This window comes from Lathyrus oleraceus, chromosome 3 (assembly GCF_024323335.1).
Source record: "Lathyrus oleraceus cultivar Zhongwan6 chromosome 3, CAAS_Psat_ZW6_1.0, whole genome shotgun sequence".
Classification (NCBI taxonomy): domain Eukaryota; kingdom Viridiplantae; phylum Streptophyta; class Magnoliopsida; order Fabales; family Fabaceae; genus Lathyrus; species Lathyrus oleraceus.
The window spans coordinates 311,385,365-311,400,890 of NC_066581.1; the positions used below are offsets into that span (position 1 = coordinate 311,385,365).

Below are 15,526 nucleotides of genomic sequence, written 5' to 3' on the forward strand. Positions count from 1 at the left end.
GATAAAATGCAGGGTTTGATCGATGAGCGACCATTTGCATCCGACCCACTAGCATATGTTGCTAGGTGGGATTCTCTCAAGACATCTGTTGCATCAGTTATTCAAAATTTGAAGGAAGCACTTCAGAGTCTATTACCTTATCTTGTTCTATGCAAGATCTTTTAGAGGGGAGTATGGCTTCTGTCAGTATTTCTCAACAAGACATGACTATCAAACAAGCTGAAATGGATAAGTGGATGAAATCTATGGATGCCATGAAAGACATCATGGGTGCATACCTAAGGACAATTTTGGATATTCTGAAGAAACCGTAGTTTTAGGAACTGAACCATTTTTTTATTAAATTGTTTCCTTTTATGAAATATTATCTTTTTCTCTCTATTTGTTTTGCATGTCTTATTATCTTGCTTATGTTTGTTACATTAAGCTATATTTATCTGGAAATTATGATCGTTCTTATGATAAGTGTTTGATAATGTTTGTGCTTAGTTATTTTTTGGATGAATGCTTTTTCTGATACTCTCTTGATGTTTAAACAAATTCAAAGAAGAATCAAAACATGCATAATATATATCATTGCAAAAAAACGAGGGGGAGGAAATTTTCATTGATAGACTAGGAAGATTATAATAGTATGTTAGAATAATATTTGGTTATGCATCTAGACTTTAGTTTTGATGATAACAATGTATTGCTTCTTATAGAACAATTTTATGCACTAATGGTTTTTATCTAGTTTGTAGCTTTTGCTAACAGATTCTGACTCTGAAGCAATGACGTGTGACGTCATCATATTCTAGAATCAACACACTCTGACTCTGAGAAGATACAAGTGCTTTACAAGATGCTGTCAAGTTTTAGAAAGCTCTTAGACAACAGTTCTGATGAACGTTTATGTTAAAGCTTCTGACTGTGAATCTGATTGAAGATCCTCTAAAGGTTTATATGCCTTCAAGATTTTGCGCTCAAGTTTTGAAGATTCTGAAGAACAAGATCTCAAGACTCTGAAGACCAGATTTTGAGGAACTATGTCAAGACTCTAAAGACCAAGGTTTTGAAGATTCTATCATCTTGTCTCTTGATCCTTCTAAGCATGCTTCAACATCATTTCATCAGAAGCCTCTAAAGATTTGAAGATAAGATCAAAAGGTTTTGCGTTAGAAAAATAGTACACAGTACAAGATCAACCTTTTCTCCACTACGCTGATTTTGTGGGATAAGGATAATACTATTATACCATTTTGCCTCCTATATGTAAACTGTTATGAAAGAGACAACTGCAATTCAATATTCCAATTCTACCCTCCAACCGTTCTTTTATATGCCTATATAAAGGATACTTGAAGATTGGAATAAACTGCTAATTCATTACGCTCATAACTACACTATTATACATGCTCTTGCTGAAATCATATTATTTATGTGTATAGTTTTGTAAACATGCAAGAGTTTTTGCTCGTTACTGTGTGAGAAATATTTATTGTATTAACTTGTGTTAATCTATTTTCTTAGAAGCATTCTTTGTGAACATAACTTGTAAATCTCAAATTTGTTTGAATGGTTTCCTTGAGTGACTAAGTTTTAGTCAGATAGACTCAAGAAGATAAAGATGGTTTATCTTTGTGGTGTTTGTAATAAGGTTTTGGTTATAGTGGATTAATATGAGAAGGCAAAATCATCTTGGTAGGGTGGACTGGAGGTAGCTTTGTTAATAACGAACCAGTATAAAAATAACTTTTTTATTTTTCTTGTTCGTGTTTTTGCTTGATTGAGTTGGTTTTGAATTTTTTATTTATTCTTAGAAACCTAATTCACCCCACCCCCCCTTTATTGTGTTTCTTTCCACCTTCATAGTCATGGTGTAAGGTTTGCACTACAAAATCTGATGGCGATTTAGGTATTAAACACTGTCAATCTTCCAACTTGGTTCTAATCCGTAATTGGTTGTGGAAAATTGTTGACAATCACAGAGCCTCCTAGAGTCAAGTTCTTTCCTTTAAATATGGAGATATCAAGTACCTTTTTCTTGATCCAGATATCCCTTTTTCATCAAAATATTCCTCAATCTGGTGGCGTGATCTTAGAAGCGTAGTAACTGCTTCGGGTAGTTAAGACAATTGGTTTCAAAGCATCATTTCCTCTTAAATTGGAGTACGTTCTAAAATCGATTCTTGGCGGTCCAACCTCTAAGAATGCAGATTATGGCTTTATTTGATCTTTTTCAGCATCAACGACTAACTGCTTGTGATGAAGGTACTTGGTCCTCCCTTGGTTGGACTTGGAACCTTGGTCTTGATCCTTATTCTCTCTTCGCAGACCAAAATTCAGAATTCCAAGTCCTTCTCTCACTTTTTCACTCCATATCTCTAGATCCTCTCATTCGAGACACTTCAATTTGGTGGTTGAACGCGACAAGATTTTCTTCAAAATCAGCTTACAAAATTCGGTATGTTGCTTTTGTTGTTGTTTCTTTGCAGGTTCTAAATCAAGCTACGACTTTGGCAATTTTGTGGAAAACCTTGGGTCCAACTAACATTCACTTCTTTTCTTGGCGATTGTTTTTGCGTAGATTTCCAACAAGGGACGAACTAGCCAATAAAGGAAATCTAGTTGAAGCCCACAACCTTGTTTATACCCTTTGCTTGGGTCAAGTGGAAGATTTAAACCACCTTTTTCTCTTCTGTCTGGTATCTTCTCAAGTGTGGTTTTCTATTATGTTGGTTGGGATTGGATTCACTTCCTACCCAAGATGATATTCTTTCCCACTTCATTGCCTTCGATACATGTTACATAGGCAAGAAAAAAAAACTCTGTCTTCTTCCTTGATTGGCTGTCGTCTGGTGCATTTAGCATATTAGAAATGAGACGCTTTTTAAAGAGGATCATAAAGGTGTATTCGAAATTGTTTCGCTAGCTAAAAAATTGGATTGAGATTAACTTGATGTTAGGCACATTTTGTTGTTAGCTTGGAGGATTGGAATCATAATCTTATAATTTGTTTTACGTCATTTTTCGGTTGTTTGTTGGATTTTTCTCTTTTATTGTATCGTATGGGTTGAGTACCCTTAATATTTAATTTTAATACAATAGTTTACTTATAAAAAAATCACAACTTGTCAACTAACAAAATATCATGTTCTAATTTTTTTTTTCATTTAACAATGTCCGACACAAAGGGTCTGTTTGAAATGTTTCTTAAACACTCTTTTTTAGTTTTTGAAATTTTAAAATTTTAAAATTTGTTTGAATATAATGTTTTGCAAAAGTGTTTTTAAAAACTCTTTTTTATTTTTTAGTTTTTAAAAGCAAAAAAGTGAAATAGTTTAGTTGTGTTTTGCTTCTTACTTTTTAGTATTATAAAGCTTGAAGAAAAAACATAAAAATTTATAATTTTCATTAATAGCATTAATGTAATTTTAATAATTTTTATATTTTAAAAATAAAATAGAAAAACGTATTTGAAAGAGTATGTTATTTCTTTTATTTATGCTCTTTTTATATATAAGTAACCTTTTCAAATATGTTTATTTATTTTACTTAATTTTTTGTGTTTCTTAATTATTTTCACTTCATAATTTTTTTTTCTATTAAATGTGGAATCCCATTTTTTACTTTTTTTTTTCTTATTATTATTACAAACAAGTGTTATGTGATTTGTAAAATTAAAAATTGATTTAACCCAATTATTTGTATTCGATCAAATATCAATTAATTTTCTTAAGTTTGTAATATTTTATACAATAAAATAGATTTTAAAAATAAATGATAAAATATGCATTTTTATTCTCTTCTTAAAATACTATTAAAAGATTAGATTATCAAACAAATTTTTTCATTTTCATATTTTCAAAACAGTTTTTAAAAATTAGTTTATCAAACAAATTTTTTGTTAATTTTCTTCTTAAAGATAGTTTTTTAAAATAGATTTGAAAAATAAATTTTAAGAACTAAAATTGAAAAGTGTTTCAAACAGGCCCAAAGTTTCTTGAGGTGTTTTTACACTTTTTTTTCTTAAATCCAATTTTTCTCTTTCATACAATTTTATAAAATTTTCTAAAGTTATTTATCAAGTTTATTCAATCATTCAATCCTAAAGTTATGTATTAATTTATTATAAATTTGGAAAAAATTCTATACAGTAAATTTTTTTTAAGAGTTGTAATAAAACTTAAATAAAAATAAAACATTTTTTAATAATAAACTTTTACTTCTTAGAGTTAGACAACAATGTATTCCCTTATTCAAATCGAGGTGCAGTGAGCTTTTTAAATTACTTATCTTGAGTAAGTGATTAGAAGTTGCGAAAAGAGTTTCTCAAATTGAAATTCTCTCAAATCAATATGTTTTTAATACATTGTTATTGTTGTAAGAAATGTTGTTATATATTTTTTCTTAACTCAATTCTACAAGTTTATCTGTTAAAACTAACCCTATTTAGACTACGTCTCAAAGTAACGTGTGATTTGTACTTTTCTTAGATGCTTCTTTGCGTCAAAGAAAAGAAACATTGTTTTATAGCCAAAAAGTAATCACTACGCCAAATAAGGGAAAAAATGACGCTTTTTTTGGCCTATAACAGCGCTTTAAAGCGCCCTCTAATCTGGCGCTAGCATAGGTAAAGACAGCGTTTTTTTTCCTGGTGAAAGCGCTCTCTAAAGTGGCTCTTTAAGCCCTTTAAGGGCCACTTTAGAGGGCGATTTTTAAAGAAAGCGCCCTCTAAAGTGGAAACTTTTAAGGGTTTAGAGGGCGCTTTTACTGGAAAGCGCCCTCTAAAGTGGAAACTTTTAAGGGTTTTGAGGGCGCTTTTACTGGAAAGCGCCCTCTAAAGTGGAAATTTAAAGGGTTTAGAGGGCGCTTATTTTGGAAAGCGCCCTCTAAAGTGGGTGGTTATTTTTTTATTTTTTTAAAAAGCGCTATATTTTTTATTTATTTTAGACAACCTGTATATTGAAGCAGTACACCTAAAACTGTATAATTTGAAGCCCTTTTTCACACATTGCATTCAATAAGCCTTATATACAACAATCCATACATATACAACAATCCACTGATATATAATCTTTTAACTTCTAAAGATTCTAAATATACAACCAATTCATAACTTAAAAAGAAATAAAACTAAGTAGCAAAAGCATCTCTGAGATGTATGTTTTTTTTGCTAGCCGCAGTCTTCTTAGCAACAACCTCTTTTTGTTCGATATCAATAGCATGAACCTAAAATATCATAAAATTAGTTAGGTGAAGTATAAGATCAAGAATTAACATTTTCTATGCATAAATATCATATAATTGTGTTTATACCTTTTTTTTTTATGCAACTGACTCGATTTGCTGTAATAAAAGCCATTTTACCTGTAATAAAGAAAACAATTAAAATCATTTGACCTGTACCTTTTTCACTAAGTTCTCTTTCTTTTCTTGGTTGGAATATGTTCTACATGTCTCTTAACAACACAGACGGTTGGATTGATCCAAATACCCTCATTATGATCATTTCTAATATATGAATCATTTGATATAATATTCCTTCAGACAAACTTATAAATATACATCCTGCAGTAATTTCATAGCAAGGAGAAATATATATAACGAGATAACAACTATGGCAACAACCACAGTGACTCATTCTTATTGTCAGCAGCAACAGTAAGAACAAATCATATACATTTTATTGAATGAAATCTCCCTAAGAGATGTTGTATTTCTGTGTCTGGTTATTTACCGCAAAGGCGATAACATAGTTCTTCAGCCTGCTCGTCAGGGTTACGGTTTGACAGAGAAAAAACGCCACTTCTTCCATTGTTCAAACATGTCACGTTAAGTTTGTTTCCGATCTGGTAATCCTGCAGCATTACATCACAAAAATGTTAGCATCAGTAACATTTCAAGTTTCATTGTTGAACTTTTCAAGCATTAAATCATCATAAGAAAATTTGTTTGGCAAATAAATTAACCATATATGCAGAATCGAAACTGGTTCTTTTAATATGTGTCAACAGAACTAAAGATTAGTTATATCAGTTGTAATCACTTTTATGCCGGTGCTTCATAGAAGCTGCATAGATTAAGCAAATACATAAGGAAGTAGCATAGCAGCATCACTCACCTCACAAAAAATGTAGCCTGGTTTACAGCTCGGAGGGGCACAGGTTATATAATGGCACCAAGAGCAGTAATCATTCAAGTCCACCCCTTTAAAGAACAAGACGCCGCCGCCGACCAATCTGTAAACAACCACTTTCACATTGGAGACACTAGTACATAACAATGTAATTCACCTAACAGCAACAACAACAAAAAAAGGAGAGAGACACTACCCAACACTAAGTAGCACAAAAGAGATAATCCGAAGCGCATATTGATAAGATTCTTGCTTCTGGGAAGTATTAGACTTGTTTAGATTAAGCCAATGATGCTGACGGCGAGTCAAAATGACAAATCCAAGAAGAAATCCTGATGTAAACCCTCCAATGTTACTAAAATTACTTCCAAATGGAAAAGTTCCAAGAGCTAAGTCCAAAACTATGATCACAACAAGAATCAACATCTCATAAAACTGCAAAACAATAACAAAAATATATCTATTAGACACCATCATTGAGCTTAATAACTTATAAACCTATTTATTTACCTTATGAGTATGCATTTTCCAATTTGTTAAAAGCTCTGATAGCATCACTCCTAGTAAGCCGAATATTGCACCAGATGCACCAACGTAGATGATTGAATGGAGGAATAAAACACACAGCAAATTTCCTCCCAAACCCGATATCACATACACCAATCCAATTCGAACTAAAAAAAGCAAGTAAAACAGTTATCATATTCAAAATTGGCACATAGAAGAAACCAGACGCCAATAACCAGAACCTTACCAAAACCAAATTTCTTCTCAAGAGGAATTTGAAGATTAGAAAATGAACAATAGCGAACGTCAGAAGAGAAACCAAGTAATATGAAGATTAGAAAAATACCTATGGTGTCAAAATCGAATAGCTAACAACGAATTAATAGAAGGAGGAAACGTCGTAGATCTAACAGAGGTGGAAGGAGAACGCCTTAGAAGTAGCGAAAATCGTAGCAGTGAGAACCCTAACGTGAAAAAGAACGAAAATAACAGAGAGTGAAATAACAAAACGCGCATTATGTTATAATTTTAATGTTTACTAAAGGGGACCTTAGAGGGCGCTTGTGGAAAAAAAGCGCCCTCTAAAGGGGGCCTAAGAGGGCGCTTATGAAAGCGCTCTCTAAGGCTTTCCAAAAACGCTTTATAAACTGGAAATGCACATGGACTTATAGAGCGCTTTTTTAAAAGCGCCCTCTAAGGGTAACCTTAGAGGGCGCTTTCTAAAAAGCGCCCTGTATTGTTGTCCCTCTATCTCCTCCTTATTTTTTTGCTTCACCTTAGAGAGCGCTTTATTATAAAAGCGCCCTCTAAAGTGCGCTGTCTATTCCAGTTGTTCGCTCCTTATTTTTTCGCTTAACTTTAGAGTGCGCTTTTGTAATAAAGCGCCCTCTAAGGTGCGCTGTCTATTCCAATTTTTCGCATAGTGAATGATTAAAAATATAAAAACTATTAAATATTAAATGAATAATTGAAAAAGTGAAGATATACATTAAAAAATATAATTATCTATAATACTGATACGCACTTATGAAGTTTTTTTTTGTCTGTGGATACAATATCAAATATAATATTCACACATAACTATTTAGCATTCTAGTTTAAACCACCACTGAAAATCTTTAATCTAGCAATATTGATATTGGTTATATAGTTATTTTCTATCAAATTTATGATAGGTTAGTTTAGTGATAAAAATTCATTGACTTTTATTTTAACCACCTAAAAAGTAATACAAACGGATGATTGTGATGCATTGACAGTGTAAAACTTTTTATACTGAAAATACATAACAATTAATCTCATAATAATAATAATAATAATAATAATAATAATAATAATAATAATAGATCGAGCTTATCCCTTTAAATCAAGAATATTTGTTTCTTGCAAGGGGAAATCACCAACCTTATCACAACATTACTAAAATTGGAATGTGATGCAAAAGATGGCCATATCCTTCGCATCGTGCTATCATTAGGAGCATTAATCTTAATAAATTATATAAAAGTACAATAACATGCTATAATAAACTAATCAATAAAGAAACAAGGATAACTTCAACAATATCGCTTTATATAATGCAACTAATATATTCTTTAACACATATTTTTTGTGAGCATAATTTTTTATTGATCAAAAGTTAATATAGATCGCACTATAAGGTCAACATGATTTGATCGGATTTATATGAATTTTAATAAGGACAATCTTTTAATAATAAAATAAAATGTGATAGAAAGTATATTGTTAACATTTCTCTTGTCCATGATTACGGATGATAATATAAAGAATTTTGACTGTAATATTGTCTTTATATACGTGGTTTAAAAAAATTCTCATATTTGAATCATATTTATTTGTATCCGTATGTATGAGTATTCACGTATCAATAAATATATTTATCTATTATCTATATTTTTAATAAAAAATAGTGGGATATCAGTGTGTTCGTACGGATACTGATCTATTATGTGCATTTGTTTTTAAAATATAACAATAATGTAAAAAAAATTAAAACAAAATTGATTTATCAAAATAATTTATCATTTAAAAAAATAATATATATTTTGAATTATATACAAATATATAATCTAAAAATATTTGGATGAACCATAATTTTTGTTTTGACATTATTTATAAAAGTATTTGAAAAAAAACTTATCCCAATTTATGAAATAGAAAGACAAAATTATTTAATCAAGAAAGTTTATTATTTTCAAAAGAAAACATATTTTTATTTATATTTAAAACATACATATAGTTTTTTCATATATACAAACATTTGGATCAATAATATATTTTCTCGTATGTAAATATTAATTTTGTTTTGACATTATTTATAAAAATATTTATACAATCATTTAATTTCATAAATATCAACCAATAACATAGTATTTGTAAATATTTTTTTAATTATATAAATAAATATTAGTAACATAAATAGATACATTCCCGCTCAAGTGTGAGTCTACGATGCTCCCCCTCAAGTGAAAGTTCTTCTTACTTCCACAAACTCGTGTACCGCACGGAATATTTCTTATTCACCACACTAGTGCCGTTGACTTTCGATACAAGTAAGTCGGTTCTTTTCTCGAACCAAAGGCTCTGATACCATTTGTTGGGGGAGTTTTTCACTAGGGACATTGAATATTGTGGGACTTCTTCTTTTAGAGCAACACCTTTGTGAGAGACATACCACATATTCACCAAAAACCTGAAGGTGATAAGTGAGTGGGTTCTCTTACTTATAGATTGATAGAATGGAATATTTTGTTATAATTAGTCATAATTAGTTTCCTATAATTATGTTGTATCATAATTAGATAGTTGACCAAATGTTACACATTGATGTATATATATTCTATTCAGATCAATGAGAAGGACACGATTTCCATTATCTTACATGATATCAATCCTAACCGATATTTCTCTCTAAAAAAAGAAGCAAATGCAGAAACACGTTTCTTCTTCTCTCTCATTACAATCCTCCGCCGCATGCTTCTTCTCCTTCCTTGAAGTCTGTCGCCGCAACAGGACTAGCGTCCTCTATACCGCCACCGTTGAACACGAGAACCACCCTATTCTCTTTCCTTCCGCCTCTGTTCGCGCCGCCGCCTTCGCACACCAATGTGCACAAGGACCCACGCGATTTTGATCCCTGTTCTACGATCGAAACCTCTGTATCACACCACAACCACACCTTCTCCTCTCCGCAAATCAACCGCTATTGTTTGCGTGTTTGCATTTTATACGTGTTTTCACAAGTGATTTTGTTATGTACGTGTTTTCACTTATCTCTACTGTTTGTGTGTTTTCACTCTTCCACCTGCAACCATGTCTGATTCAGACCACAGTGACATCGATACCCACAAATCTGCCGATACTGGTGATTCCGGCCAGCCCAAGAACCCCACGTTTTGAGGTTCCAAATCGGAGTTTCATCCCGCTCTTGCCGTCTCCAATATTAGGAACCACATTCCTATTATTCTTGAGATAGAGAAAGATCAATATGGTACCTGGACCAAGATTTTCCGCATCCATGCTCGCTCACATCGAGTCCTGCATCACATCGTTCCATCTATCGGAAAAGAGCCACCAGCCGTTACCGATGCCAACCATGAACAATGGTCCACTTTTTATGCCACTGTTCTTTAGTGGATTTATTCCACTATTTCTACCGATTTGCTGACCATTATTCTGGAATCCAACTCCACTGCAATGGAAGCATGAAATCGCTTGGAAGATATTTTTCAGGACAACCAAAATGCTCGAGCTGTCACTCTTGAGCAAGAGTTTTCTAACACTTGTATGAAGGATTTTCCCAATGTCTCTGCTTACTGTCAGCGTTTTAAGATGTTTTCTGATCAGTTGAGAAATGTCGACTCCTTTGTCAACAATCATCGTCTGATCCTTCAGCTGATCTCTGATCTCCTAGAAGCTTACAGTAGTGTTGTTACTTTGATTCTCCAGAGCAACCCTCTTCCGACATTCTATCAGGCTCGTTCCATGCTCACTTTGGAAGAAGCCGGTATGGCTAAGATGGAAAACACAGGCTCTCATGCTGCTATGCGCACCACTCAGCTGAAACCTACTGAATACACCTCTCAGCGTGGCAACTACCGCCCCGACAACCGTTCTCTCTCCCGTGGCAACCAGGGTCGCGGAGGGGGAAATGGTAACCGCAGTTCACCTTAGTCTAGAGCTCCCAACGCTCCCTCACCTTGGTCCGCTCCTCCTTGGCAACAACACCAACAGTACCCAACCTGGAAACCATGAGGTTGTACTCCACCACCATGGACCATGCTACCGTGTCCGTATCCCACCTCTCAGTGGACACGCCCTGCCGGTCCTCCTAAGCAGCCATGGATTCTAGGGCAGCGTCCTCAGGTGTATGCAACCTCTACCTTATCTCATATACCGATAGACATTGAGACCGCAATGCATACCATGTCACTCCACACTCCTGGCAATCAGTGGTACATGGACACAAGCGCAACATCTCACACAGCCGCATCACAAGGTAATCTCTCGTCTTATTTTCCAGTAAGTAATTCAAATCAGAAAGTCATTGTTGGCAGTGGGCGTGGAATTCCAATTCACGGCACCTGACACACACAAAAAACCACATCTCACCAGTCACTTCACCTTAACCATGCCCTGCATGCCCCGAAAATTATTAAAATTTTAATTTCTGTGAGACGACTCACCACTGACAACAATGTTTCTTTTTCCTTTGAGCCTTTTGGTTTTATTGTCTCTGACTTTCAGACGGGGATCACCCTTCTCAGATGTGATAGTCGTGGAGATCTTTATCCAGTTACGACTCCTCCCAGTTTTTCCGATCTCACATCCAGTCTTTGGCATAGTCGTCTTGGTCATCCAGGCGTGTCTGTTTTGAATTCCCTTCGCAAAAATAAGTTCATATGTTGTGAACCTTTTAATTCTTCTGTCGTTTGTGACTATTGTGTTTTAGGCAAACAGGTTAAATTGCCATTTTTTGATTCTCAAACTACGACTTTGATGCCTTTTGACATTTTACATAGTGATTTATGGACGTCTCCAATTTTAAGTTCTACTGGTCATAAATATTATGTCTTATTCTTAGATGATTTTACAAACTTCTTGTGGACTTTTCCTATTAGCAGAAAATCTCTTGTGTTTGAAACGTTCAAGTCACTTACTCAACTCATTCAAACTCAATTTTTACAAAAAGTCAAAACATTTCAATGTGACAATGGCGGTGAATATAATAATGAACTTTTTCAAAAATATTGCACTGATCATGATCTAGTTTTTCATTTCTCTTGTCCCCACACATCCTCACAAAATGGGAAAGCGGGACGCAAAATAAGAACCATTAATAATATAATACGCACCATGCTAGCTCATTCTTCTGTTCCCCCCTCGTTTTGGCATCATGCTCTCCACATGGAAACTTACATGTTAAATATTATTCCCTATAAAATACTTCATAATCAGTCACCAACACAACTTCTGTATCATCGTGATCCCACCTACACACATCTTAGAGTGTTTGGTTGTCTATGTTATCCATTATTCCTGTCATCTACCATTCATAAGTTACAACCCCGCTCTACTTCGTTTGTCTTCTTGGGTTATCCGCCGAAACATAGAGGTTACAAGTGTTTTGATTTGTCTAATAGAAAATTAATAATTTTGAGGCATGATATCTTTGATGAAACTCAGTTTCCCTTCACCAAGATACATTCCCCTTCACCTCACTCTTATCAATTCCTAGATGATGACCTTCACCCCTACCTTATACATCAGTGGCAAAATCAAATTTCACCACCTGTTGCACATAACCAACCAACACCCACAATCCCAATTGACCAATCGCTCCCCTAAATAGACCAACAATCATGATCTCCTACCTTTTCGATCAACATACCCATTACAATAAACTCTCCATCACCACCACCAATTCAACCACATCCATCTCTACCTACACGAACCATCACCACCCGAAGAATGAAAGGCAATGTCAAACCCCGCACAATATTTAACTTATCAATCTCTCACTCTGACCACACCATCTCTCCCATACCTAAAAACCCCAAACTAGCCTTATCAGACCCGAATTGGAAATCCGCAATGCAATCTGAATTTGATGTTGTTATTCAAAATAAGAAGGGGGATTTAGTTCCTCGTCCTTGTGATGCTAATCTTATTAGATGTATGTGTATTTTTAGGCATAAGAAAAAATTCTGATGGCTCCTTTGAGCGTTATAAGGCTTGTCTTATAGGTGATGGCAGGTCACAGGTTGCAGGTGTGGATTGTGATGAGACTTTTAGCCCCATGGTGAAATCTGTTACCATTCGAATAATGCTTACCGTTGCTCTTTCCAAATCCTGGCCCATTCATCAACTGGATGTCCAAAATTCCTTTTTACATGGTGATCTTCATGAGACTATTTACATGCATCAACCATTGGGTTTCCGCGACCTCCGTCATCCAGATTATGTATGTCGGTTGAAGAAGTCATTGTATGGTCTCAAGCAAGCGCCTAGGGCATGGTACCAACGTTTTGATGACTATGTTTCCTCCACTGGCTTTCTCCATAGCACATCAGACCACTCCCTCTTCATATATCGACAAGGTTTAGACATGGCCTACATTTTGCTGTATGTAGACGACATCATCCTCATCACCTCCACTCAGGTCCTCCGCCAATCAATTATGTCACTCTTAGCATATGAGTTTGCAATGAAGGATTTGGCCTTTATGAGTTACTTTATGGGTATTGCAGTATCTCATCATCCTGATGGCATATTTCTCAGTCAAAACACTTATGCTTCAGAGATAATTGAACGTGCCATCATGGCTTCCTATAAACCATCAGCCACTCATGTTGACACCAAGCAGAAACTCATCACCTCCTCCGACACTTCTTATGAGGATCCCTCATTGTATCGGAGTCTTGTAGGGCCCCTACAATATCTCACCTTCACTCGACCTGATATATCATATGTTGGTCAACAAGTTTATCTTCACATGCATGCCCCTCGCACGGAACACATGCTTGCTCTTAAGCGCATTTTGCACTATGTTCAGGGCACCTTACATTTTGGACTACACTTATCCCCATCTCCCATTACAAAGATTATCTCCTACACTGACACTGATTGGGGTGGATGTCTTGACACCAGACGTTCTACATCTGGTTACTGTGTTTTTTTAGGTGACAACCTTATTTCTTGGTCTTCCAAAAGGAAGCCAACTCTCTCCCGTTCTAGTGTTGAAGCCTAATATAAGGGGGGTTTCCAATGTTGTCTCTGAATCGTGTTGGATTCGCAATCTTCTCCTGGAACTCCATTTTCCTATTCCTCATGCCACTTTGGTGTATTGTGACAATGTTAGTGTCATCTATCTATCTGGTAATCCTGTACAGCATCTGCGCACTAAGCATATTGAGATGGACATTCATTTTGTTCGGGAAAAGGTAGCTAATGGTCAGGCTCGCGTCCTTCATGTTCCCTCAAGACACCAGATCGCATACATCTTCACCAAAGGACTTCCTCGCATTCTCTTTGATGATTTTCGGACCAGTCTAAGCGTCAGTTACACATTGATTTATATATATTCTATTCAGATCAAAGAGAAGGACACGATTTCCATTATCTTACATAAATGCTTCAATCTCCACATTTTTAACCAATGTGGAACTATTATCCACACTACTCACACTTGATATATTCTCAACATTAATTCATATATTATTTTAAATATATTTATCTTTATTTTTTTTAATTATACAAAAGTTGTAACAACCCGTGCGAGCACACATATTCGGGTCTGAATACCCGTACGTTTGCACGGGTATTGGTGAGTTACACACATTAATATAGTTTTTTCATATATACAAATATTTGGATCAACCATATATTTTTCTATGTAAATATTTTTTTTTGATATTATTTATAAAAATATCTATGTAATTATTTAGTTTTATAAATATTAATTAATAACATGGTATTTATAAATATTATTTTAATTGTAAAAAAAGATTAGTAACATAAATAAATATATTTTGTCCGTGTTTGGATTCATACATTATATAAAATATTTTTATTTTTATTTTTTTAATTGTACAAAATTGTAATAACTCGTGCGTTCGCACAGATTCTGGGCTGGATACCCGTATGTTCGTACATAAATTGATGTATTATGCGCATTTGTTTTTAAAATATAATAAAAATGTAAAAAATAGAAAAAAAAATTTATTTAACAGAGAAAGTTTATTATTTTTATAAGAAAAATATATTTTTATTTATATTTGAAGCATAAATATAGTTTTTTCATATATACAAATATTTAGATCAACAATACATTTTTTTGTATGTAAATATTTATTTTATTTTAATATTATTGATAAAAATATTTGGTTTAATAAAAAATCTACTCTCGTTGACAAAAATATGATATGAAAAATCTGCTCCCATTTACAAAAATATGTTATAAAAATGATATAGTAATTTTATTTATGCGAATAAGATATCATAAATGTGAAGGTATATATCTTTATAAATTAATATATTTAATTATTATAATATAAATAATAATGAACTTTTATATATGCAATACAATGAAGTAGATGTAAATTTAAATCAATGTTAAATTATATCAAATAAATTTTGACAATTACATAAGTCAAGTATTAATTATACAAACAAATATAAGTGTAATTTATTATAATATTTCAAAATAAAAACTTTTAATATAATTTTTATTAAATTGTGGAGTATATTTTTAAATGGAGTATATATTTAGTGATTTTTGTTATTAATTATATAAATTTAATTAATAACAAATTAAGAATTAAATTAACTATTTCTTTTCCTATAAGTAATTAAATTGACTATTTAATAATTTTAAAG

General features: G+C 33.4%; 1 protein-coding gene across 1 annotated transcript; it reads left to right on the top strand.

Annotated features, from left to right (window-relative positions):
* The first annotated feature begins 10,435 nt into the window (after positions 1–10,435).
* On the top strand, positions 10,436–10,822 carry LOC127131029 (uncharacterized). Its single transcript, XM_051059972.1, has one exon. It carries the CDS (start codon positions 10,436–10,438, stop codon positions 10,820–10,822), a length of 387 nt encoding a protein of 128 aa, XP_050915929.1.
* Positions 10,823–15,526: the final 4,704 nt, after the last annotated feature.

Coding starts and splice junctions, on each gene's coding strand:
- LOC127131029 (XM_051059972.1), top strand. CDS start 10,436: ATGAAGGATTTTCCCAATGTCTCTGCTTACTGTCAGCGTTTTAAGATG.